The sequence below is a fragment of the Tursiops truncatus genome, chromosome 1 (genome assembly GCF_011762595.2).
Source record: "Tursiops truncatus isolate mTurTru1 chromosome 1, mTurTru1.mat.Y, whole genome shotgun sequence".
Taxonomy (NCBI): Eukaryota; Metazoa; Chordata; class Mammalia; order Artiodactyla; family Delphinidae; genus Tursiops; species Tursiops truncatus.
The window spans coordinates 65,654,729-65,682,218 of NC_047034.1; the positions used below are offsets into that span (position 1 = coordinate 65,654,729).

Genomic DNA, 27,490 nt, shown 5'->3' on the forward strand with positions numbered 1-27,490 from the left:
ATAACTATTACTACAGCTAATTCTTTCAAAAAGATTAATTCTTCTCCTAAAATTAGGAAATGAGCATAATGTTTACCACAAGCACTGCAACAATACAAAGGCTTCTTTCCTTTCCCCACTAGTCTATCTCTCCTCCCACCTTATTAACCAGTTGGATTTTGTCTTCAGTGAAATGCTTAATCATATTTCAGCTCATTTTTCCATTAAGTTGTCTTTTTCCTACTAATTTGTAAATACTCTTTTGTGTCTTTGCATATCATGGATATAATCCCTTTACCTGTCATATGCACTATATATATGTTCCACACGTCTACTTTTCTCTATAGCTTTTGAGTTTCCAATCTTAATTTAAAAACTCTATCCCAGTCCAAGATAATACAAGTGTTCTCCTAAAATTTCTAAACTTGTTAAATTTTCAATCCAATTAAAACTTATTTTTGTAAATGGTGCAAGGTATAGACCCAACTTGCTTTTCGTCTAGATGAACTGCCAATTGAATCAGAATTGCTTATTAAATAAACAGATCTCATAAATACTCAGGTCTATTTCTGAGCTCTCATTTCTGTTCTAGTAATCTTTGTCTATTCCCGTGTGATAATTCTTAATTATCAGGAATGACTTGAATAATAAATTCAGAGATAAACCAGAAATGTTCTTTTTAATTAACAGTTTAAAAACCTTTCCTCATAAAGGATGCTAAATTGTCTACCCACTTCTACCTTTGTCCCACATACCTCAATCCATCTCCCAGAGTAACCCATAATCTTTTTAAACTTAAATCATACCATGTTCCAACACTACCCTTTTAAACTAGCCAGTGGTATGCCCTTGCTTTTAAGGTAAACCAGCACCCTGAATAATCTGCCCGTTGCCCATTCCATCATCATCTCATGCCATTCTCCTTCTTATACATCATGCTTTCTTCCTTGAATATAACTTACTCTCTACTACTACCTCATAGAATTTGCATATGCTGTTCCCTCTGCCTTGAATGCTCTTTCAATATCAATTTATTAATATAACCTCTGTTCATCCTTCAGATGTCAACATAAATTTCCATTCCTTCCCACCTCCACCTCTTGATTTCCACAATACTAAACTAGGCTACTCTCATTACGTTATTTTGAAGCACCCTATCCTATTTGTCTGTTTCTCTCTTTGGTGCTTTTTTAAAAATAGACTTTATTTTTTAGAGCAGTTTTAGGTACATAGCAAAATTAAGCAGAAGGTACAGAGAGTTCCCATATACTTCCTGCCTCTACACATGCACACCCTATACTTTTTCATAATACATATTATAATTTATAATTATAGAACTGATTTTAAAATTGTTTAACACCTTTCTCACTTAAGATAAAGTAACTAAGTCTCATGAGGACAGGTCATTTCTGTTTTGATCACCCAGGGCAAAAGCCTCAAAAATTTGTTGCATAATTAAACAAATGTCTTGAAATTATACTTCTTTTCCTACATCCATTTTAGAGAAGAGCTAAAAATTAAAGACAAGGGCAAAAAACCTAAGAAGAAGAGATGTATAGATAATCTGGAAATCAGAAAATTAACACACAATTAAACAAGAGTTGCTAAAAAGAAAAAGAGAAAAGCATTAAAATAAAAAGGAAACTCACTCTGGAATTCTTAAGCTTCTGGACTGTATCTTTCATTTTTTCTTTATAATTCTTAAGCTTCTCTGGAGAATCCACAATTTTTGTTTTCAAACTCTCTTGTACTTCTTTCAAAGAAACCACTGACAATTTTAGTTCATTCTGTTGAGAAAACATTTTTATATGTTAGATATAATAATAAAACTGGTGATTAGCCACTACGGTAATGGAAAAGAACAAAGAAATGGGTCTGTGTTTGTTGTAGTGGGGGTTAAATTAAATTTTGACCGCATCACTCCCCTGCTTGATTGCTCACTTTTGTCTGCAGGCCAAAGATCAGGCTCCTTAACACACCATTCAAGATCTTTCATTATGTAGCTCTTACTCTCCTTTCCAGTGTCATCTTCCACCAGCTTCCTACTACACTCTACAATCTGGTAATATAGTCAGTCTTATGTCTGGACAATTATAAGTGATCTCTCTCTGATAGTATGGTCCTCCTGAGTACCATCATCCCATTCCTGTACTGCAAGTGAGTTTCTATTAATCCTTGAAAATCCTGTTCCTACTTCCCCTGTATTCCTTCTATAAACAGTTATTGTACATGTGATACTATAACTATGTATTTAATATGTGTTTCTGAATTAACTGAGCAACCTGGGATTGTGAACAGTTATCTTTGCTTTCCCAGAACCCAATGAAAGCAATAGCACTGAGAAGGTACTCAGTACACAGTTACTAAACTAAAACAAATTTCCTTCTCCTGAATTTAAAACCATTGGGGGAATTAAGATGAAGGGTATCTGAGAATTCTCTTATATAACACAAATCCATTCCTATGAAAACAGAACAACAAAACAGCAACAAATGACTATATACACCTATATCTGTGCATGTAACAGCACAGAAAAAGGACTGGAAAAGTGTAACCTCTAGGTACAGTTGGCAGAGAGAAGAGGGCCTTTCATGTCTCTCTCTCTCTCTCCCTCTCTCTCTCTCTATATATGCATATGTGTGTTATCGGAGTATTTTACAATAGGAATGTATTACTATACAGCTTGTATAATTTGCCTAAATTATTTCTAACTAAAAAATTTTAAAAAGTTCTTAGCTTTTCATCAACTAACTCAGAGGCCAAAACTGAATGTTTGAAACAATATTATTTACTTTTTTCTTAGAATTTAGCACACCACCACATTATCTACTCTTTTAACGCCCTACAGAATTAGAGATCATTTTCCTTACATTAGCATTGACTTTCATCAACTTTCTTCCCTATACAAAGAGCCTAAATTTGCTATTTTAATTACAAAGTGATTTTGTTTTAATATAGATTTAAATGGGACAGAGAGAAATGAATAATAAAATTGAATCATAGTCACTATTACTCTGATGAAAACATCTGCCAATAAGAAGTGACAGAAAAATAAGGAATATATTATACCAAAGTAAATTTCAGATAGCTATAAAGTATAAACATTAAAATAACAGGGGGACTTCCCTGGTGGCGCAGTGGTTAAGAATCCGCCTACCAACACAGGGGACATGGGTTCGAGCCCTGGTCCAGGAAGATCTCACATGCCACGGAGCAACTGGGCCCGTGCACCACAACTACGGAGCCGGCGCTCTAGAGCCCGCAAGCCACAACTACTGAAGCCTGCACGCCTAGAGCCCGTGCTCCAAAACAAGAGAAGCCACCGCAATGAGAAGCCTGCGCACCACAACGAAGAGTAGCCTACCGCTCACCGCAACTAGAGAAAAGCCCACGTGCAGCAACGAAGACCCAACGCAGCCAAAAATAAATAAATAAATAAATTCATTAAAGAAAACAAAAAAAAATAATAGGGAAATAATAAAAGTACAAGAGAAAATATGGGATTAAAAAAATGAGGAATGAGATAGGCCTTTCTATGTATAGAGTTAAACCCAAATGTAGAACACTGTATCTATCAATTTTACTACATAAACACATAAACCTGCCAATAGGAAAAAATGATGAATTTGAAAGACAAATAGAGTTAATTCCTCTAATTTATGGACTTAAAAAAAAAATGAAATAAACAAGGAACATATACAGGTAGTTCATGAAGTAAGAAATAACAACAAATCACTGAATAAGGTGGTCTAAGTCACTAAAAAAAAAAAAAAAATCAAAATTAAAATGAGGTGTTTTTTTTCCCCTATAAGAATGGCAAAGATAAAAAGAAAAATAAAAACATCCACTTCTGACTACAATGTAGGGAAAAGAATACTCTCATATTCTACTGGTAGAAGTGCAAATTGATATCTTTTTAGAAGACAGTTTGGCAATGTGGGCCAAATTTAAGTGTGATTTCCTTTAACCCAGAAATCCTACATTTAGGAATCTACTGTATGATAAAAAGCAGCCTGGTGCACAAATATACAGGTACATGTGTAGGTGTGTAACACACATGTGCTATTGTTCAATAGCAAAAAAATTAGAAGTAATGTGAATGTCTATCAATAGGACACTAAAACAATCTACATTTGAGGTATATACATAGAATGCACAACTATGTGCAGTTATTAAAATAATGAGGCTATATACTGACGTGATAACTATTTACACTATATTGTAAAATGAAAAAAAAGCAGGTTTGAGACATGTAGAGAGTAATATCATTTATGTAGAATTACACATATATGTGTATATTTGCACAGAGAAATGTAATCTATGACATGTATCTGATTGCGTGGTGAGCTTTCAGGTGATTTTCACTTCTGTCACACATTTTTGTTTTTCCACATTTTTTAAAACAATAGTCATCTATTATATTTAAATTGTAAAAAGTTAAATTAGTTTCACTTTAAGGGAAAAAGAGAGAAACATTTAACAATAATAACACACAGTTAAAATACTCCTCCAAACAAAAGATTCAAACCTTAAATGCTAGTTAAATGAAAAGATGCTTACCAAACGCTTGGTTTTTTCTGAAATATCTGACTTCTTTTGTGAATTTCCCTCTTGCAGCACTATCTAGGGAAAGAAGCAAACAACTGCTTTATAATGATTCAAAACAGATTTAAATTTAGTCAATGCTTTTTAATAAAATAAAAGTAAGAAAGGACAGGAATTAAATGGATTAGACCAGATAATCTCAAACTTTCTGTTCATTATGACCCTAAGGCCAAAAGAAACACCTATCAGTTCCTTTATTAAGTAGTTAAATCCAAATAACTGAATAAGTATTTATGTCCTAATAACTTAGTAGCCCTTTGAAAAAGTAATACATACAAATTGAAAGAAAAATACTATTTTTATTTTATTCTTAAACAGCCACAACTACTTCCAAATTGGATGTGTGTACTGCAAAAATTGGGCACTACACAAATTCACACATCTTATAATCACTGGACACAGACAATTCTTATTTCTTGTTGCACGATGATTTTCGCATAGCACTTGCTTTTTATCATGGCAAAAGCCAAAAACCCATGTTCACAAAGATACGAAAGGAAGGTAACGTGAGTTCATGTTGCAACTGTGAACTACCTTGAGCTAGAAAAGTTCAAGCAGTGTATGACAGATGCTGAATGTTGTTTCCCTTTAAAATTGAAAATAACCTGAAGCACCCTTGAGGGTTTGCTGCAGTATCCAGGGCGCCTCAGCACACAGTTTGGAAACATCAGGTTTAGACACAGAAAAATCTTAAAAAATTCTAGTCAACAAGATAGCATATACCTTTGACAACATCAATAAATAATCATGGTTTGACCTGGTCAACAGAAGTATATATCTGTTATAAGGTGCACAAATGGACACAGCGATATACCCCATTTCTTTAGTAATTGAAAGCCATGTGATCTTAGCTCCTCCATATCTACAAAAAAACTTTAAAAAAGTTTAAGGTGTCCAACAACAGATACCGTTTTTTGACGAAACTCTTGATTCAGCGACTGCTGCAGCTCCTGAATATCATCTGAAAGCTGCTTGAACTCTGCTTGCTCTTCAACTGGAACAGAACTGAACACAGCAAAATAAATTAAAATAACATATATCAAGTTCTTAACCTTGAAAGGCCAAAAACAGTCTCTTCCCTCCAATAACCTAAATGAAAAAAACTATCTGCTTTCATGTTTATGAGTTCTCATTCTTCCAAATGACAGTAATTTAAAATCCATGACCTGGCTGGCCTCTACTACAAACAGAAAATAAAAATCAGATGAGCTCCTTCAACTTCCTGCCACCAAATCTCTGTGTGGACTCATCTGCATACATACCTACCCTTTCTAACTCCACTCCTAATTTTAGTGCTGATTCCTCCGCCTCTGCTCTGGCTCTCATTTTCTCACATCTCTCTCCTGTATCACCCATTTCTTCTGCTCTACTAATCCTTCCTAACAGCACTTACACATGTTTCAGTCTCTTCCCTATGAATGCTCTCAACTTTAGTTTTTAAAACATGGTATAGAATTGTTACTTTAATTTTCATTTCCTCGACTGCTATTGAGTTTAACGATCTTTACATATTTTTAATTAGCTATTTGTACTTAATCCTCTGTAAATTCCCTGTTTATAGCCTTTGCCCATTTTTCCATTATCTTTTTTCCTATCAGTTTGTAGGAGTTCTTGGTATATTAAGAATATTACATGGCCTTTGTTATTAAGATAGTAAGGCTTTGCTGCATATGTTGCAAATATTCTCTTCCAGTTTGTCATTTCTCTTTTGACTTGGTTTATGGTGAATTTACCATGTTAAATTTTAATATCTGCCTCCTACTCCCAGTCTTTTCAGCTTGCTGCTGTCTCTAAAGGCAATTTATGCCAGGACAGGCTAAAAAAGAGCTCTCACCTGAAACAGAAAAATCCAAAGACATCAACATATTAGAAGGGATAAAAATAAAAAAATCCTTTTGTTCAAAATCAATACATATAAAGCCAAGAAATCATAACCCTTGAATGATTCCTTCTCCTATTTGACCTTTGAGCCAAAAAGCAAAACAAAACGAAACAGAAAACCTCTGTGGAAGGAATAAAAATTTTAACAGAATTAACTGATCTGAAGGAAAAAAGAGAATCCTGTCAGTTACTGCTCACCTACTAAGATAAATACCACTAGATATAATTTAGGAGAGTAACTAAGTTAATGGCTTTAAACATGTCTGGCTGATGCATTAACAACAAAAAAAAGTAGAAGAGTAAAGTATGCACTAAAAGTTAGAAGAAAAGCTAGTTTTTCTTTTTCAAAAAAGGTAAACTTAAACACTCTGCTATTTAATAAGGAAGATAAAAGAGATGAAGTAGACTGTAGACTGTAAAATACTACTTACATTCATTTTGCATTTTGAAATTGCATTTATTTTATTTGTAAATCTCCTACTTACTCAAGTCTCTCCAATTTCATTATTGCCTCCTGGTGGGCAGTATTTAACTGCTGCATTTTGTCCACAAAAGATTTCTATTAAAGCAATTTTAACAATTTCATATTAGTGTTTTTCAACATAATCAGAGACATGTTTAAAAAAATATCTACCGGTACTGGCTACAAAATGCTTCCTCACTCTACAAATTTCACCATGAGAAATAAGAAATTTAAGAAAGAATTAGGCATTTACAACAAGTGACTTAGGAATTCCTTTACTTATCCAACACACAAATGTTGAGTTCTTACTACAGTTAGGCCCTGTGCTAGGTACCAGGAATAATTCCCAAGAAGACTAACTTGTAGTTCCTCGACTTAAGTAGTTCAGTCTCCTTGATGAGTCAGAAAAACGAATATAAAACTACAAAACAACTTGTCATAGAACTGATTATAATGACATCCTATCCAACCTGGGCAATGTCTGGGAAGGTGTATCACAGAGGGTTCATAGAAATGATAGATGTCTGAGCCATGTCTTAAAAAAATGAAGTGAAATTAGCCAAACAAAATTGTGTGTTTGTTTGTGTTGGCACATACATCTGTACACTTTGGAGAGTATGTGATGTTTAGGTGGTATAAGCTGAACATGATTTGTACAAGGAAATATTTATCAATGAAGCTCAGTCACTAAAGGCCTAATTCTCTGGTGTCACTCCGGTGCTTTTCTAAAAGTATGGTACCCTCAAACTGTGGACAGATGGGAACAAATCACACAGATGACCCATAATCTTTCCAAATTCCCTAAATTGTTGATGAAATGAGTTTCTATCTGTTAAAGTGATTTACTTGAACTGAATCTTATAATGCAATGTCAAGTAAGCATGATAAACAGAACAAAACACCTAATTAGGCTATTATTTAGAAAGCAAATATAAACGTCAAATATCTCAATTATTTAAAGAACACTACATTATCTATTAAACTTCAAAGAAAAGGAATGGGTTATCACTATTCTCTTCCCTTACATTTCCTAATAAAGGAAAAGGAGTCTCAGCTACAAAATTAAAACAAAAACCCCAGCTTCTCCCTAATGATACCAAATATAGAAGAAAATCTCATTCTGAGATCAGCTTACTAAAATCTGCAATTTCATATGAATATAATATTGATATGTAAATTTAATTCTAATGGCCATAAAACAATTAGGTATCTGTGACAACCATTTCAAAATAGATTAGTGGTGCACAAATGATGTTATTGATCTGGTATGTGACCCAAAAAATACACTTAAATCTTACATATTGCCAAAGAAACTCCATGTATGTCTCACGGCATGCTTCTCTGAAGTGAATAAAGTTGATAATGCCACTTAAAAACCGACTTGTCCGTTTTGCCTCTAAAATACAAAGAAAGACTCCTTAAATAAATCTTTGAAACAATATAATATAAAAGTGAAAATTTATCCTTTTTCCACCATATATTCCGCTCATAGTTACAGAACAAAAATATGTGTTTGCTAATTAACCAAAGTGAAGAACTGCTCTAACTTGATGATCAGAATTATCTTAACCAAAAAAAAAGCACTTTGACCATGAAAGAACAACAGAGACCAACCAGATTTACTATCCCATCTTAAACAACCAGAAAACCGGACAAAATATATAAAACAACAAATTTTAGACACTGAACAACAAGCAATATAGGACAGCAATCCACAAGAGAAGTAAATGAGGTGAACCCTATTAATGAATGCACTAGCCCACCACTTAAGGGAATTTTCAGGCTGTAAACCAGGAAGGTAGAATATAAACAGAACTCATGGGTTTTGCTGAGTCATGAAGATAGAGTTCAGAGCTTGGAGAGACCAAAGCAACTATAATTTTTAGAGTCTGAAGAGGCCAAGGCAACTAGAATTTATAAAAACTCTATCTTCTTGATTCAGCCTTTGAATTCATTCAGCCTATGAATATATTCTATAAATATATTCCATTTGTTCAGGAAGGTAGAGAAAAGCATTAGCATTATAAGGAGAGAAAGGGAAAACCTGAATCAAATTTTACAATTGAAAAATAAAATACCTGAAATGAAAAATGCACTAGATAGGATTAAGAGCAGATTAGACATACAGATGAAAGGATTAGTGAAACTGAAGACATAGCAATAAAAGCTATCTAAAATGAAGGCCAGAGAGAAAAAAAAGAATAGAGAACTTATGAACTGAGGGACAATATCAAGCAGCATAACAAATGTGTAATTGGAGTCCTACAAAAACGAATGGCAGAAAAAACTTTTATAAAATAGCTAAATATTTTCCAAATTTGATAGAAACTATAAACATATCCAAGGAAGTGAGCAAATCTAAGTGGGGGTAAAAAAATAAAATAAAATCCCCAAAGGCACATTATAATCAAATTGCTGAAAACGTGTGATAAAGAGAAAGTCTTATTAAAAACAGCCAGACGGGGACTTCCCTGGTGGCGCAGTGGTTAAGAATCCGCCTGCCAATGCCGGGGACATGGGTTTGAGGCCTAGTTCAGGAAGATCCCACATGCCGCGGAGCAACTAAGCCAGTGTGCCACAACTACTGAGCCTGCGCTCTAGAGCCCGCGAGCCACAACTACTGAGCCTGCATGCTGCAACTACTGAAGCCCGCGCACCTAGAGCATGTGCTCCACAACAAGAGAAGCCACCACAATGAGAATCCCACACACCACAACGAAGAGTAGCCCCTGCTCGCTGCAACTTGAGAAAGCCCACGCACAGCAACGAAGACCCAACGCAGCCAAAAATTAAATAAATAAATAAATTTATTTAAAAAAACAAAAAACAGCCAGAAAGGAGGAGAACCAAGAGAGAATAACTCCAGGTTGAGTAAGCAAGTGGTTCAGATTATTAACTTTCATATAGAAACAGTTGATGATGCTTTGGACTCACATGACACAGGGAAATGGAACTGAGATCCCTACTAGACGTGGGACTCTAGAAAGGCTACATCCTTAGAGAAAAGGTAGATTAAGGAAAGTAAAATTTCTCATAACAGTGCAGGGAAATGACAAAGTTACTAGTGGCTCAGCCTTGTCTCTAGTAAGGAAATAGTCTCCTCTGAGAATTCTAAACCTTGGGCCCATTGCCATATGGGTTTTTGGTTTAAATTAAACTATATATTTGACCCAAGAACTATCGAAATTAGGAATTAAGATAGAAAGTGATCTTTAGCCAATGATAATCCTGGAATAACTTCCAAAAGCAAAAGATATCTCAGGAGGGATATGGCCTCAACCCCAGAAGCCAAAGAAGCACAGGACTATCCTGCTGAAGATGAGCTTAAATTTATAATCCAAAATGCACGTGTGTGTGTACACATGCGCATTCGCACACACACACGAAACCGTCTATGATCAGTCTGTGGGGCACAGCTAAAGCAGGGCTAAAGGGAAATTTATTAGCACTAAACACCTATTTAGGAAAGAAGAAATATCTCAAACTGATGGCCTCAGCTTCTAACCTTTAAAAAACTAGGAGAAAAAAAAAAAAGAAGAGCAAACCCAAAGCAAGCATGAAAAAAGAAGGAATAACAATAGCACAAAAAACAATAAAACAGAAAACAGAAACAAAATACATAAAAATCAGTGAGACAAAAATCTAGTTCTTTTAAAAGCTCAACAAAATTGATAAACCTCTAGCCAGACTGATCAGGGAAAAACAAAAGAGTGAAAAAACAGATTACTAATGTCAGAATGAGAGATGGGACATCACTACTAACCCCAAAGACTATTAAAATGATACGGGAAAATTAGGAGCAACTTTATGTTAATAAATTTGCCCATTTAAATGAAATGGATAAACTTGCTGAAAAAGGTAGCCTACAAAAGCTCATTCAGTAGCTTTGGGAATAAACAAACAGCGTAGCCCTTTATTTATTAAAAAAAAAATTGAATTATTAATTAATTTAAAACCTTCTGACAGAGAAAACTCCAGTCCCAGATGGATTTACTGGTGAATTCTACCAAACATTTAAGGAAGAAATAACACAAATTTTACAAAATTATTCCTGGAAATGAAAGAGGGAATCTTTCTAAACTCATCCTAAGAGGCCAGCGATACCCTGATATCCAAAGTCTGTCAGTGCAGTAAAATTACAAAAAAAATTACAGACCAGTAGCCCTTATGAACATCATCACAAAAACACAACAAAATATTAGCAAATCAAATCCAGCAATATATTAAAACACATAATGTATCATAATCAAATGGGGTTCATCCTGAATACAAAGTTGGTTTAACATTCAAAAATCAAACAATGTAATCCACTAGACTGAAAAAGAGAAACCACTTGATTTTCTCACTAGATGCAGAAAAGCAATTTAAAACAAGTCAACACCCATTCACGAAACAAACTAGGAATAGAAGTTGCTTACCCTGATAAAGGCAATCTAAGAAAATCCTAAAATTAACATTATACTTACTGGTGAAAGCCTAAATGCTTTCCCCTTAAGATCAGGAACAAGACAATGATGCCTGCTCTCACCATTTTAATTCAACATTACGCTAGAAGTCCTAGCCACTGCAGAAGGAAAGAAAAATAAGTAAAATACATCTAGACTGGAAAAGAAGTAAAACTGCCTTTGTTCTCAAACAATATGATTGCCCGTGTAGAAAACCCTAAGGAATCTATTTTAAAGAATCTACTAGAAATAAGGTCAATATATAAAAATCAATTGTTTCTCTACACTAGCAATGACCAATCAATCAGAAATTTAAACTGAAAGAAGTTTACAATATCCCTTAAAATTGAAGTACTTAGGGATAAATTTATCAAAATGTATATGACCTGTACTCTGAAAATTATAAAACACTGTTGTGAAAAATTAAAGACAACCTAAATAAATGGAGGGATATACACATGGATTAGAAGACCCAATATTATCAAGTTGTCAATTATCCCCCAAATGAACTATACATTCAAAGTAACCTCAGTCAAAATTCTACTAGGCTATGGGGAGTGGAGGGGGGTTGAAAGTGACAGGCTGATTCTAAAATTTATATGGAAATACAAAAGACCAGAATAACTAAAACAATTTTGAAAAAGTGAACAAAGTTGCAGGACTTCCACCGTCTGATTTCAAGACTTACTATAGAGCTAAAGTAATCAAGGTAGTATGCTTGGTGTAAAGACAGACATATAGATCAATGGAGCAAAGAGTGAAGCCAGAAATATACTCATATATATATATATATATATATATATATATAATCATTGACCTTTTAAAACAGAATTCTTAGAGCACTTTAGTTCACAGAAAAATTGAGCAGAAAGTAGTTTCCATATACGCTATGTCCCTGTACACGCACAGCTTACTCCACTATAAACATCCCCCACCTGAGTTGTATATCTGTTACAAAAGATGATCCTACACTGACACATCATTGTCAGCCAAAGACCATAGTTCACATTAGGGTTCACTCTTGGAGTTGCACATTCTATGGGTTTTGACAAATGTATAATGACACAATAGTATCATACACAATAGTTTCACTGCCCTAAAACTCCTCTGTGCCCTGGCTATCCATTCTTCCCTCCCCCAGTCCCTGGCAAACAATGATCTTTTTACTATCTTCATAAGTTTTGCCTTTTCCAGATTGTCATAATTGGAATGGTACTGTAAATAGCCTTTGCAGATTGATCTCTTACACTTAGTAATATGCATTTAAGATTCCTGCATGTCTTTGCATTGCCTGATAGCTCATTTATTTATAGCACTGAATATATTCCCCTGTCTTGATGTACTAGTTCATCCATTCACCTACTGAAGGACATCTTGGATGCTTCTAAATTTTGGCAATTATGAATAAAGCTGCAACAAATATCTGTTTGCAGGTTTTTGTGTGGACGTGAGCTTTCAACACTTGGTATTTGGGTAAATACCAAGGAGCATGACTACTGGATCATACAGTAAGAATACATTTAGTCTTGTAAGAAACTGAGAAGTGTCTTCCAAGGTCACTATACCACTTTGCACTCCCACAAGCAGTGAATGAGAGTTCCTGTTGCTCCATATCCTCATGAGCATTTGGTATTGTCAGTGTTTTCGATTTTTGCCATTCTAATAGATGTACGGTGGTTAATCAATTACTTTTGACCAAAGTGCCAGGGTAATTCAATGGGGAATGGATAATCTTTTCAATGAGTGGTGCTAGAATAATTTTATAACCATATGCATAAAGGAAAAAAAATGAACCTTGACCTTTGCCTCAGATGATATACAAAAATTCAGGCATTAAACAATAATAGCTGAAACTACAATACACTTACAGCAAAATATAGGATAAAATTTAGCCAAATAAATCCTTGAGGCCAAGATTTCTTGCTAGAAACCAAAAAATAGTTTTATGAATGACAAAAGAAAAACAATGATCAATTAGAATATTCAAAATTGAAATATATTTTGCTTTGAAAAGACATCTTTTCAAAGATGTCAGGGAACTTCGGGGGGTCATGATTGTAGCACTGGTTATATAACAGTATATATTTGTTAAGATTTATTCAATTATGCATTAAAATTGGTGAACTTTTGTGTAAATTATATGTCAATAAACAACAACAAAAAAAGGAGGAGATCCAAAAGAGGATAAAAAACAAATTTTTAAATAGCACACCAAATATCTTCCAACATAAGATAACCTGATATATATACAAAAGGGTCAAATGAATAAACGGACACAAAGTTAGGAGAATTTTACATTTTAATATAATATCACGGCTATTATCAGTGTTAAAAGGTACTTTCTTCATGGTAAAAAGTAATTACTATATTTGATAAAACTGGTATAATTAACCCACTATGCAACATCATAGCTTGCATATTATTTGTATTCATATTCTCAAATTTACAGGACATTTTTCAAATGTAAGGAGTTAAGAAAAACTAATCAGAAAAACAGCTTCTCTGTGGCTTTACAAAGGAAAAATTTCCAATAATAGGATATGAAAAAATTCATCCTTGAGAATCAGATACACTTTCTAAATCCAAGTTCCTTGAAGTCTTTTCTCTTTTTTTTTTTTTCACATTTATTGATGGAAAGGTAAAATGTTAGATTGAAGCCAAACGTTAAAAATTGTTTTAAATTCTCACTTACTTGGATATAGAATATCAGCAATCTCAAAGTCATTCACCCGACAGATGGGCAGAAATGAGTCCCTTGAAGATAAAGTGGAGCAAGCATATTGAAAAGTGTACTGTGAATTACATACTAAGCCAAAGGGCATAAACATCTTATTTTCAAAAAGATTTCTGGATATATTTCTCAGTGTCAAAGGACCAAGTCAGAAGTCTACTACAATATATAATCCTACAGCACTGAAATCTACTTTTTCTGTATATTACACAAATATTCATGTAATACCAAGGTATCGTTATAGATTCTAATAAACAACCCACACTCTTTGAGGTACTAGGACTCTCTAAGAATGCAAAACCCTCCAACGATTTTAGACTCACAATATCTTAATACATCAGTTGAATGAACTGAAGGTGCCACAGGTGGAGGCAGTTAGATGTGTTTGCTGAAAGTGTACAATCTTGGATATTTATGGGATGGAGTGGAAAGAAAAATAGTAGAAATTCCCTCCCAAAGAAAATCATGTCTTTAAGAAAGCTGAATGTAATGTAAATACAAATGTGGACTAAGAAAATAATGACTCTTTACTCACAAATTAATAAACAGATTGCTGACTGGTAAGAAGCCTTCCATTATATGTGGATACATGACTTCAGAGTTCACTGGCATCTAAATGTAATAAACAGAAAATCTAAGTTACACATTGATTAGACAAAATGAGAAAAATCTTCAACCTCAAGAAATCTTAATCATAGATTACAATCAAAATATATTAACTTATTATCATTAATTTAAAACAAACAAGCAAACAATACAGATCCTGGCACAAAACTAGAGTTGTCATTAATATTAATAATGCTAGGTTCACAGTCAGTGCTCAATAAAGACTTTTTAAATGAATTAAAAAATAAAGGGGTTATACTCCAATAAAGATGTTAAAAATAAATAAATATAGGGGTAATGGTTAGCATTTACTAAATATCAGGTACTATGCTAAGCATTTTCAATATATTCTTTCTTAATTTTTATAACCACAGTAGGACAGAGTACTATCCCTATTTTATAGACAAAGAAACTAAGCTTTAGCAAGGTTTCATAGCAAATAAGTGACAAACCCTCTGATTTTTAAATAATATATAATATTGGTGAGACTCTACAGATATTACATTTTTGTACATCTTCAGATGATGCCCTGATGATTTAATAACAACAGCAAAAAAAGATTAAGAAAAATAATCTTCCTACTAGAAATACCTAATTTGCTAAAAGCTCAATTGCCTTATTTCAATTGTTTTCAATCTTAGTGTGTATCTCCTACTCTAATTTGGGAGTCCTTACTGAGAAGAGAACAGTATCTGTAAAGACTTCGTTGTTGCTTACTATAGTCTCTGAAGACAAACTGTAAATCTGTCAATAACTGCATAGCATCAATAACTTGTGTCATTTAGGTCTTTAGTAATGTTTTCATCTTACTAAAGCTATCAGTATAGGCCATTATTATGCCTAAGATTCCCGTGTAAGTGACATTAATTTTAAATAAGCCTTGATTTTGGTAAAAATAAAGTCAATAACTTCCCGTCCTGAAAACCAGTACTCGATGTGAGCACGAGAAATGCAGCAAAAAACATAATTTTGCCTCATCTTAAACCCACCATGTAAAAATGCTCCAGTCGAATTCCATATACTATCTGTAAAGCTCTCATGTAGATCATATGCAAGACTTCAGGCTACAAGAGAAAAATAACTTTTAATACTCTGTTGCACCACTATCACCATTACTGTCCAATATTATAGTAAATGGATACAAAGAAGAAAAGAGTGATAACATTACTCCATTCCCCTTGAAATATTTCTTAATTTTTCCAAATTTTAAAACACCTTATATACTTATCAGTTTGCTCACATGTGATAAGTGTCAATAAGATCAGTTGTTTAAGCTTATATACAGAATGTTAGCAAGTATATTCAAATCCACTCCAGGCAATCTATCCACATTAGGGAATGGAAGATGGGTTAGTCTTTCAGAACAGGTTGTCAGACATATGACAAAAATAATGAGGGTGTATTTTTTTAAAAAGAACATGGGAAACCTTGTTTGATGCCTCAGATGTTAAGGCTAAGATGCCTTAGCTGTTAAAGTGACTACTATGATCCAGGAGGTATAAATTTAATAGGATAGTATGGGATTTTTAACTTTTATCTTCTAAATCAGTGGTTCCCAAATGCTGGCCTATACAACCTGTTCTCATCCATATACAAGTTCATTTATTCTGAGATTATTTGTTCTATTTTAAAGAATTAAAGAGGCATCAATATCAAAAGTTTAAGTTCTACATCATTAAACCAGGTTTTATTATGTTATCACTTCAAGATGAACACAGGAAACTGGAAGGAGACTTTGGGATTTTCTGTGACACATGAATAGTTCTTTTTTGCATTTAATAACTAAAGATATAAAGAACAGTATCTGTCAAAACAAGTCAATTCCCCCTTGGGGCATAATGCAAGAAAATTAATCTGTAAGCTTCCAAAGAAGACTGTTTCTAAGCACTTTTTCTGATTGGAAACCACTTGTGGAGTTAAGTTCCTTCAAGCTTTACCAATAAATGATACCCTCAGACCACTACCCCAATAATGAAAAGTTTAATATACTTTAATATGCCTATGGTTTAGAAGCTTTTTTTTCAGGGCGGGGGGAGAAAACAACCATATTAAAGATTTGAATTCCTAATGGGAATGTAGAAGTTGCCTCACATATAAACTTAATGTTATTTTAAAATTACACTAGATGAGAGAGTTTCTCTGGATTAAGATGACTAGCCTATATCGAATAGTAATATACATGTCTTTCTCCACATTCTATAGACCTAGTAGTTTAATTTCTTTTCAAATAACATTAACCACATGCAAACACAACCACATTTTACCTTGGGATTTGGAGAAAGATCATTCTTGGAGAGGTTTTTACCATCAGCTCCTGTTAAGATTTTGTTTCGAATATGAACCACAATTTCAGCTACATTGTATCTGGGGAAAGACAAAGTTTCCATCTTGGGAGTCTCCTGTTAGTCTGAAGGAATTGAAAACAAAGATCAGAAACATGGCACAACTAGCAGTTTTCATTATCTAGAAGATGATAAATATAAGGACAAAATTAACAACCCAAGGTTGAACTATATTCATAGTAGTGTTAACTACCACCAAATCATCAAACATCCTAGTAAGATAACATTAAAGGCAAATATATATATATATATATATATATATATATATATATATATATATATCCTAAAATAACTTTTATTCTAAAGCAACACAGTCATTTTCTAGTTTTCCTAATGCTGTTTTCTTTCTTATGGGAAAGAAGACAGGTTGAACAGACAGATGAGAAACTTCTTTAAATCTGGGGGGCACAGAATTTAATAAGATCTATCCTGAGAATTAATCCTCAAAGCAAGATATATAGGCAACACTATCAGCAGAATCCATACACAAACAACAGCAAAACAGCATAAATAATAAAACTGTACTATGATTTAACATTCTATTCAATGTACACACAGTGAGATGATTAATAAGGTTTGAGATGTAAGTAGGAAGAGAGAGAAAAAAACAACTGTAATTGGCAGGAATTCCAATCACTAGAGTGAGAACTTGAAAAATAAAATAAAACAAAAAACCATTTCCCCTAATGTCCTTAGATAGTAAAATATTCCCACCTGTGTTCTCCTAGAGCAGTAGTTCTCACAACTTTGGAGACACTTTTGGTTGTCAGGACTAGAGTGAGGATGCTACTGGAATCTGGTGGGTAGCAGGCCCAGAATGTTGCTAAACATCCTGCAATGCATAAGGGGGCCAATCAACAGCGAAGAATTACTCAGTTCAAAATGTCAATAATGCTGAGGTTAAGAAATCCTACCCTACAGCTAGCACTGAACTCTGTTATACTACTTGCCACAGTGTATTGTGATAATGTTTATAGAACTCTGGCACTGCACTGTGAGCCAACAGTAAGCTAAGACACTTTCATTTTCTCCATATCTCTAGCTATGCCTAACAGAATAGCAATAGTAACAGTAGTAGTAGAAGCAGCAGCAACAGAAGCCACTTTCTCCGCCACTCAGTTAACAATACTTCGTTCATTACTTATGGATCTCCTACTCTCTAGGGAAGTAGTGTGATCCCAGAGATACAAAGTGAATACACTCACTTTTGCAAACAAACTGAAATGACCCACAATTCTGGAAATCTATTTCTTTAGGCTCCTAATGTTTCTCCGAATGTCAGGGTTAAAAGGCAGCCTTGTCAACTTTAACCACTGACAAATGCAGGAAGCCATTCTAAAAGATGATTAACAAATAACTTCTCAGTTCTGCTTAAACACTTGCAAACATCACAGAATTCACTGTCTCAAGGAAACTTTCTGTCTACCTTAGTATGTCTCTAATAATCAGATAACTCTCTCTCATACTGTGTAGAAATATGTTTGTTGTAACTCTTACCTTCTGGTCCTACTTCTAGTCATTGCAACTACATAGAATATAATAATCCTTGTTTTTATGACTCCACTTTCAAAAACATGAAGAAAGCTATCATATCTCTGCTTAGCCCTGTCTTGTCTAAGGTAAGTATAATTTAAGAATAGCCACTCCTTTTACGACTTTGTTTTAGAAAGTTTACCATTCTACTCACTTTCCTCTAAAACTGTTTTGTCAATGTCTTCTTAAAGTGTAATGCTCAAATTGAACACAATACTCCAGATATGGTCTGCTTAGGGCAGAATATCAACACAGTTGATGATGGTCACTGCTGATCTTGTGCTACTATAACACTTACTGACAAATATATATATGTGTGTGTGATTGACTGAAACTCCCAGAACTTCTTCAACATAGCCCGCTTCTCCATGAATTCTTACATCACTTTGTAGCCAACAAGCCAGGACTTCTCCATGTTCTTTTTACATAATTGATTATTTGAACCTTAAGCAAGGATTTGCATTTCCTATTATTGAATTTCCCATTATTCCTATTTCCTATTATTGAATTTTGTAATTTGCATTTCCTATCATTGAATTTCCTATTATTCCTATTTCCTATTATTGAATTTCATAATTCCAAGCTTTCCTTCTACAGCCAGAATCTTTTTGGATCCAGATTCTCACACCTCATATATTATATGTCCTTTTCAACATAAATATGCATTCTATGTTTTCGCCTAAGTCATAGATTTAAAAATCATCAATTGCCCAAAGACTGCAGAAAAAGTCAACTTTCCAAAACAAACTATATCTGGATCAGAGATGATCACAATAGAGAAAGAGGTCTAAAATATCTTCATTAATTATTATCGCACATCCTTCTCTTCTAAAGTCTTGCACACTGTGCTATCAGATGAATCTGTATAGAACACCAAATGCATTATGTAACATCTTTACAAAAATACTTTAATTACTCATCCTACCTACCACATCAAATAACCTAATGAATTTTCTGTTACAAGTTAGTTTCCTTCAAGACGTTTCCCAAACTTCCAATGTTTCCTTTTGGAACCACCTCCCATATCCAAATTCTACCTTTCTTTGATAGTACAACTTCAGTTCCAATTCATTCACGTGTGTAGAGAGGGAGGGAGTGCCGGACAGAGGAGAGGGAGAGAAAAGGACAGAGGGGAGAGAGGGAGAGAGAGGCCTTTCAATACAGTTTGAGCTCTGGTGGGATAAAGTATATAAGTGACCTAGTATATGTAAAGTGACCCTCAGATCGCCTACCAAGTAGCAGGCATTTACTACTAAATTACCCCTCCGTTCCTCATTTATTTGCAACACCATGATCCTGTACACAGTAGGTATTGAAAGAATACTGATTAAATTTCAGACACTTCATTTTTCTAAAATAAACTAGATCGTGGAAATCAAAATCCCAGGAAGCAGAGGCTAAACAAAAACAAAGAGAAAAGACTCAAAGATTCCCAACATCAAAAAATTAGGTAAACAGTTTCCTGAACTCATCAGGGAAAATGATCGTGCCACGTATGCAAAGCGCCATGCATACACCGCTCTCTTCCTCTGACTTTTGGATTAAGTATGATATTTTTGCCTTTTGATTTTTGGGTTTGACTTTGGTTAAGCGATGTTTGAGCAACGGAGACTTATCTACAAAGACAGTGGACCAGCATCTGCAACCCCATAACCTTCTAAATAACTGGGTTAAAAATATACACATACAAGATTTAACTGACCAGCTGCACCCGTAGTCTATGTTGTACCAGCAAAGACCCATTCGTTTCGTAGCAACTGGGCTCAGGTTGTTTGGGGGACTAAAATCCAATAAACACGATCTATGAGCTTTCCCCCACCTCCCAGGGGCTGGCTTCTCCAGCCTCCTCCCCAGCTCTGCGCGTAACGAAAACACTGCCAGGCTCCGCGTCCCAGCTCCGGCCGTCCTCTGTCCGCGAGTGTCTGCGCTCACCTACCGCACCAGCCGCCCACAGGAAGGCTGCGAGTCCGCGGAGCAGCTACAGACGAACTCAAAAATCAGCGAACACCGACCGTTGTCACTTTTCAAACCTGCCGCCTCCTACTGGAACTCCCGCCCCGTTCCGCCCCGCCCACTTCCTGCGCTCCGCCGCGCCGGGTGCCGGTTGGGCTCAATAGACACGAGACGGCTGGTGCTGGAGTTGCGAGAGAGGACGCTGGGCTATGAGCGGAACTAGTTTTCGCGGAGTTGGAGTCTATCGGATCTAAATTCAACAGGAAATGGGAGCGCCGCGGTTTGGGGGAGGAGTCCGAGGCTAATACGAAGTTTCGTTAGACCTTTGAACGGTTTTGGCGTCCGAGGTGAAGAGCGGAAGTGAATAGAGGGTTTCTGGAGACGAGCTAAACTCAAGGTGACAAGGGAAAGAGGACGTGGGGCAGTGGGACCGGGTAAGTCATAGAGTCTCAGAGTAATAACACCGATGTTTTTTGAGCGTTGATTGAGACGCCAGGTTCTGTGTTGGATGCTTATAGGCATTATCTCATTTAGGCTTCATTAAAAAGGGAAAGGGGGCTAATAGATACTATCATCAAATGAGGGATTAAATCAGGGAGATTGTGCAACTGGCCCAAAGCTGTGCGCAGTAGTTCACAAGTAGCATAACCAGGATTTGGACACAGATCATCTGATTCTGTGTTGGTGAGCCCAACTTCAAGCGGTGGGAGCAGTCTTAACAGTTCATCTGGTCAAATCCTTTCACATTTACAGGCAAGAAACCTGGGACTCAGAAGTGATTTGTTTCCATTTGGATAGTAAGTGGCACTATCTAGTGTAGAACCCGTGTCCTTTGTTCTCCCTCCCTTCATTCATCCCTCTACAGGACCAAGGCACTCCCGGTGCTAACAACATTGAACTCTTCCCCAAATTTGCACATCCGCGAGTGAGTTGCATTCTTCAAATGATGCGTGGCACTTCATACATGATCACAAGTCTGGGTCTTGCAGCAGAAGATACGACTGGCCTAATTGTCAGCGGGGGGAAACCATTTAGTTTTATTATGGCTTGGAGCCCTAGAAGCCGTAGTAGGACTTGCTTCTGACTGCAGTGTACAGTATTATCTAGTGAGGGTGGTGTATTGGATGGGAAGTCTGCACTGAATCAAGTGAAAAATATACTGGAAATACTATTGAAAGTACACAAATTCTGGTGCTTTGTTGTAGGGGGGTGGTGGAGGCTATACCTATTGATATAGAAATTTATACCGATTTGAAATAAAAATACATTTCATATTCATTAGGGCTTCCTTTTCCCTTTTCTATGACCATTTACTGATGTAATTCTCAAAAGTCAGAATCTAGTAAAACTCAAAAGTGAGTTAGAAAATAGATTTTTAAAAAAATACTTGGAGTGAGGAGAGGAGAAAAAAAAGACCTTTCTCATTGGCACTTACCAAATCAAACCGATTACTTGTGCATGCGCATACTCCACTAGGCAGTATCTTCTTAGAGGCAGGGTAAAGGACCATAGCTAGCGTAATGACTGAGAGCTCAGCTCTTGAGTCAGAAAGAGCTGGGTTTAAATCCCTCATCACGGGGCATCCCTGGTGACGCAGTGGTTAAGAATCCGCCTGCCAACCCAGGGGACACTGGTTCGAGCCCTGGTCCAGGAATATCCCACATGCCGCAGAGCAACTAAGCCCGTGCGCCACAGCTACTGAGCCTGCGCTCTAGAGCCCGCGAGCCATGACTACTGAGCCCGCGTGCCACAACTGCTGAAGCCCGCGCACCTAGAGCCTGTGCTCCCCAGCAAGAGAAGCCACCGCAATGAGAAGCCCGCGCACCGCAGCGAAGAGTAGCCCCTGTTCACTGCAACTAGAGAAAGCCCGCTCACAGCAACGAAGACCCAATGCAAACAAAAAAATATAAAAAAATCCCTCATCACACTGCTTACTATCTGTATGAACTCAGGCAAGTTGTTTAACCTAACTAAACTGGTTTCTGCATCTTTAAAGTAGCGATAATATCTTATTTATAGGGTGTCATGAAGATTAAATGGATTCATTCATGTAAAGTGTCTGGCAGAATTGTAAGCACTCGGTAAGTATTACCTGTTATTTTGACTATTATTATTTATACATTGTCCTAGTAAAATATCTTGCAAATGGTAAGTACTCGACAAATGCCTGAACCATTGTTAAGAGTCCAGACAAGGAAAGCGTGACCTATATGTAAACCAAGAATAGAATGGACCATATGGAGAGAGAAAAATGAGGAGAAGGAAGAGCAGGATGACTGTATTTACAATAAAATAATTGTTTCTTTGGCGGATAATTTTACTGTAGATATTGCAAATTGATAGTTATATTAGAAGTAAAATTAAGAAAAAACGAATGGGTATTTATTCAGATTGTCTCGATTATAAGGGTAGATTTGATTTTTCAAAATTCAGTTGTCTGTTACTGGTCATTGTGAATTAGAGGGCAGAAATCCAGAAATCCCAGCCTAAACTTTCTAGAGTTTTGTCATTATCCATAAAGACATTAACTACAGCAGAAAATTAGATTCCAGTACTCTTTATGGGTGTAGCATCTTTTTCCCCCGGACCTATATACCCTCACATGCTCTATATCTGCTCTTATATTTCATTTTCCCTGTCAGCTCTCCTGCCATTACCTCCCTTCCCAGCCTAGACTGCATGGCTTATCAACATCCAAACTCCCTGCATCCCTTGCCTCTGACCCCAGTGCCTGTCAAAATCCTAACCCTGAATCTGTCCCATAAATCCCCGCCCTGAATCTGTCCCTTAAATCCCCAGCTGGGCACTCTGGAGAAAATCACCCGAAGTACAACAGATTCTTGGTCTGCAGCTTCAGCTCACCCCCAATTCTTGACACTCCTTTATCATTCGTCAGTTCCCTGTCTTATAACTTGCAGTGATTGCTCATAACTACCTTCGTCCTCAGTTTCAACTTCTCTTTTTATTCGAAGGTGACTAGAGTAGTGTAAAAGATATTTTTCAAGCACTTAACACACATTCACATGCATCTGTGACCTTTATGCCAGTTTCTTTTCTAATTTTAATTCCATGTTCCTTTTCTAGATTGCACGTTAGATCCTGGATGACAGACCTGTAAGGACTGAGCAGACCTTTGACTGACAAGATGGGATGCTCAGTGAGACCATGGCAGCCTGCAACTAGGACTTTATCTTTAATTCAGGTGGCGGTCCTGTGGTAGCTAGTGCTTTGGGTTAAAATTTTTTAAATCTCTTTTTTAAGTGACAAGAATTCCAGATTGTTGTTTCTGCTTTGTTTTAAGTGGGTCAGTGAGGATGAACAGTTGATTCACTTGGTCTAGTGTGGTAGGAATAGATAAAATACTCAGACTGGGTCCTACACCCTCCTTGCCATCAAGAACCCACTTATTTGAATATAGAGATTTCCCAGGGGCCACAGACATTTCCAGCAACCTCGTTCCCGGTTAACTGAGAAAATTCAAGCCATCATGCAACATATTCCTTAACTTCCTGCCCACCCATTTCCCTTACCACCACATTTATCTGCCTCTCTCTTACTGATCTCAGAAGATGAATAGTGCCTACTTCTCCTGTGCTATTGATCAGTGCCTCTTTCTAGACCTCTCCGCTACATTTGACACCATTAATCAGACCCTCCTTGAAACCTAAGTCCCTTTGCTTCTCTCCTGTATCTTCTGCCTATCGTGTGCTTCTTAGGGGGCTCTTTCTCTGCCTGCCCTTTATACAGTATAAGTTTCAACCTTGAGTTTTCTTTTTTTTTTTTTTTGCATAAATCTTCTCCTTCAGAGTACCATCCATTCTCATTGTTTTAATCTATTTGCTCAAGGATCCAAAAACTACTGCTATCTCTGACTTACTCCTTGAGATTCAGATTTTTATTTTCTTGCCTACTAGATAGATGCATTTGGGAGGGCTCGTGAGCCATTCAAATCCTAATTTATCCCTTTCTTTTTTTCAACTGCCCAATCTGTCTCACTGTTGTCTCTAGCCTTACAACCCTTACCTGCATCCCCCACTTTGTCTTCTAAGTAGCTGCTGTAATGATCAGTCTTAAATGTAAATCTGACTATTTCACTGGTCTGGTTAAACTTCTACAACCCCTCCCACCATCAACTCCAAGACAAAATCCAACTCCATAGCCTGCACCCTGGGACCTCCATGATCTTGCCACTGTTTATGTTTCCACTGTCATCTCCCATCACACCCATTTCCCATTCATGAGGCTGTTTTATACTTTGAGACCTTTTCTTATTCTTGTAGACTCCGTCTGGACTGTCTTGATTTTCTTTGCCTGATCCCTACTTTCTTTACTTACTTTTCAGATGTCTTCTAAGAAGCCTTTCCCTAATCCACAGTCTGAACTCGTTGACTTTCCTTCTGACTTTCTAGGTATAGATTTATTCATTCAAAAATATTTATTGATCCTCTTATTTTATGCCAGACACTAAGCTAGGTACTGGAAGTATAATAATGAACAAGCAAATGTGATAATAATCAATCTAATAATTGACCTAATAGATCTTATATTCTCATAGGGAAGGGAGAAAAGTAATTAAAAAAAAATTGTGGTTTAGTCTGAGTGGCTCCATGCAGGAGAATAGCTAGGAATTGGCCAGGTTAAAGGGTGGAGGGCAAGAAAGAGGTAACAACTGTGAAGGCCCAGACATAAGAGGAGAGCACAGCCTAGGAACAGAGATTCTAGACACAGGGCTGGGGAGGTAAAGAGGCACCAGATCATGAAGAGTATTACTAGTCATGTTAAGGCGTTTGGACTTCTTAAAAGTAATAGGAAGTTTGAAGGGCTTCAACAAGATTAGGTTTGTATTTAGGTGATGACTGGCTGCTATGAGAAAATAGAATTGAAGAGTGGCAAGACTGAAGGAAGGAAAACCAGTTACGACCTCATTGTAGTAATCCAGGGGAAAGAAGACGGCAGCCTATACTAGGGTATTGCCAGCATGGATGGAATTCAGGAAGTAGAAGTGGCAGGACTTGGTGACTGAATTGGGAGGGCAGAGGTGAGAGAAATCAAGGATAGAGTTCCATAAACAAGTTTTAGTGAGGACCCTATTTGCTATCATATGTTCATGGCCTAGACGTCGTTAGACATTGTAGATGCTTGATAAATATCTGCTGAGTGAGAGTTTTCTGGCTTGAGCCCCTAGATAAATGGGATGCTATTCTCTGATTTAGGAAATATAGAGGTGAACTCATTTTGGGAGGTGACTGATGAGTGAGTTTTGGACATGTATAGCTCAAGATGCCTGTGGGAGATACACATGAAAATGATAGATACAGTGCGATTGGGAGAGATCTCACGTGTATTCTTTGTATACTGAAAAAAATAAAAGTTTATACTTTATTGAAATGATCAGTTTTGTATCTGTCTCCACTATTGCACAGGGCTGATGCTAAATGACTTGATTCCCTAGCACCTAACACTTGTGTCTAGCACAAACTGGGTACCCAGTCAATGTTTTTTATTGAATTGAACTACTCCTTTTTAAACATGGTCCATCTAACAGGAGAAATTAGTAATAGTAGTAGCCTCTGAGGAGGGAGACTGGGGCTCAGAGTGAAAAGATTTTCTTTTTATTGAATATACTTTGGTTCTTTATACTTTTCCCCCATGTGCTTATATTTCCTATGAAGAATAAAAAGATGAGAAAGAAGTGTTCTATTTTTATGAACTTTATACTGAAAACTACTCCAACTATGATCTGATTGGTATAGAGTAGAATAGTAATGATATCTAAGGTCATACTAGCATTTTTGACGACATCACATTATCAGTTGGTTTACAAATTTGATGACTATCATTGATGCCATTGTTCAATTCACTTACGCAAATAATTAATATTTATTCATGTCTTAAAAATAATGACTAACCATGAGTAGCAGGCTAAAGTGAAATTATGAACACATACTTTATATTAAGGGCATCAAAAAATCTTTGAAACGATGTATCGTGAGGGATAGGTAAAACCTACTAAAGCAACTGAGTGGCATAGTTTTACATCTGCCTAACAATTCATGTGAGAGGAAACAGCATGCCTGTTTGACCTGGCAGCTAACATTCATTGCTTGCCAACATTACAAGTAGTATCTAATATGCAAAACCTTTATTTACAAGTGTTGGAATATCCTTTACACATCTTAACTGTAGTTAATTATGAATGAATAGGTAAAAATGCTTTTATATATTTGTGAATTGACATTTTAGTGTATAATTTTATTTAAAAGGTTGGGGTTATAGGTATACTGAAGATGCACTAATATTTAAAGTGGTAAATTCTAGTAACATTTTTATTTGCACAGCATATTCACTGGGTGGCGCTATTGTATTAATGTTAACCTTACAATTTGGAAGTTCTGTTTCATTTTCCTTTACATAAGTAAATAGAATTAGAGTGATAAACATTGAACACAATGTTCTAGGTGGAAAAAATTAGATTCTGAATTTATTGGCTTTAAGATACGTGTTTAGAGTTCAGGCTTAAGAAGACAAGCAGCATTGAATTCAAAGTAGCTGTCTGCTTTTTATTACCTTTTAATCATTCTAGACCTGTTAATCTACTTCATTCCTCAGCTGTGTTCATCTTTGTTAGTAGATTTGGAAACTGAGCTATACATTTGAGGTACTGTAAACAGTATCTTTGTTTTGGATTCAGATGAAATTTTCAGTTTGAAACCATAAAATATATATCTTTTGTTAATTTACGATGAACTCTAAAGCAGATTTAAGGAAGCAAAAATTTGGTACGTTATACTCTAACCTCCTAGTATCCTATCCCCAGCTTTCACGTCAACCTATATTATTTTAACACAGTATGGAGAGCCTTAGGAATTAATAGCCCAAAAAGTTGGATATTGATAAAAATATTTGTCCAATGTGACTTTTTAAAATGCAATTTTTATTCCCTGGGTATGAC

At 35.9% G+C, this 27,490-nt stretch overlaps 1 protein-coding gene and 1 long non-coding RNA gene across 6 annotated transcripts in view; one reads left to right on the plus strand and one right to left on the minus strand.

The window, feature by feature from the left end:
• NUF2 (NUF2 component of NDC80 kinetochore complex) overlaps window positions 1–20,642 on the minus strand; it is a 29,857-nt gene extending 9,215 nt beyond the window's left edge. The window contains exons 1-11 of one of the 5 annotated variants that reach the window (XM_019931915.3): window positions 20,518–20,640; window positions 17,767–17,884; window positions 16,975–17,117; window positions 15,700–15,774; window positions 14,640–14,716; window positions 14,066–14,127; window positions 8,227–8,324; window positions 6,951–7,024; window positions 5,493–5,589; window positions 4,540–4,602; window positions 1,629–1,766 (exon numbers count right to left, since the gene is read on the minus strand). In XM_019931915.3, coding sequence (XP_019787474.2) covers window positions 1,629–1,766; window positions 4,540–4,602; window positions 5,493–5,589; window positions 6,951–7,024; window positions 8,227–8,324; window positions 14,066–14,127; window positions 14,640–14,716; window positions 15,700–15,774; window positions 16,975–17,097 — 807 coding nt within the window. In that variant the 5' untranslated portion in view covers window positions 17,098–17,117; window positions 17,767–17,884; window positions 20,518–20,640. Of the gene's footprint in view, window positions 1–1,628; window positions 1,767–4,539; window positions 4,603–5,492; window positions 5,590–6,950; window positions 7,025–8,226; window positions 8,325–14,065; window positions 14,128–14,639; window positions 14,717–15,699; window positions 15,775–16,974; window positions 17,118–17,766; window positions 17,885–20,404; window positions 20,425–20,517 lie in introns of those variants that run through there. The other 4 variants (XM_019931909.3, XM_033855757.2, XM_019931924.3 and 1 more) reach the window with 4 other exon arrangements.
• Window positions 20,643–20,713: 71 nt separating this feature from the next.
• Window positions 20,714–25,929, plus strand: LOC109549430 (uncharacterized). Its single transcript, XR_002175712.3, has 3 exons — window positions 20,714–20,972; window positions 22,558–22,619; window positions 23,623–25,929. It is a non-coding gene; the product is annotated as an uncharacterized lncRNA (long non-coding RNA).
• Window positions 25,930–27,490: the final 1,561 nt, after the last annotated feature.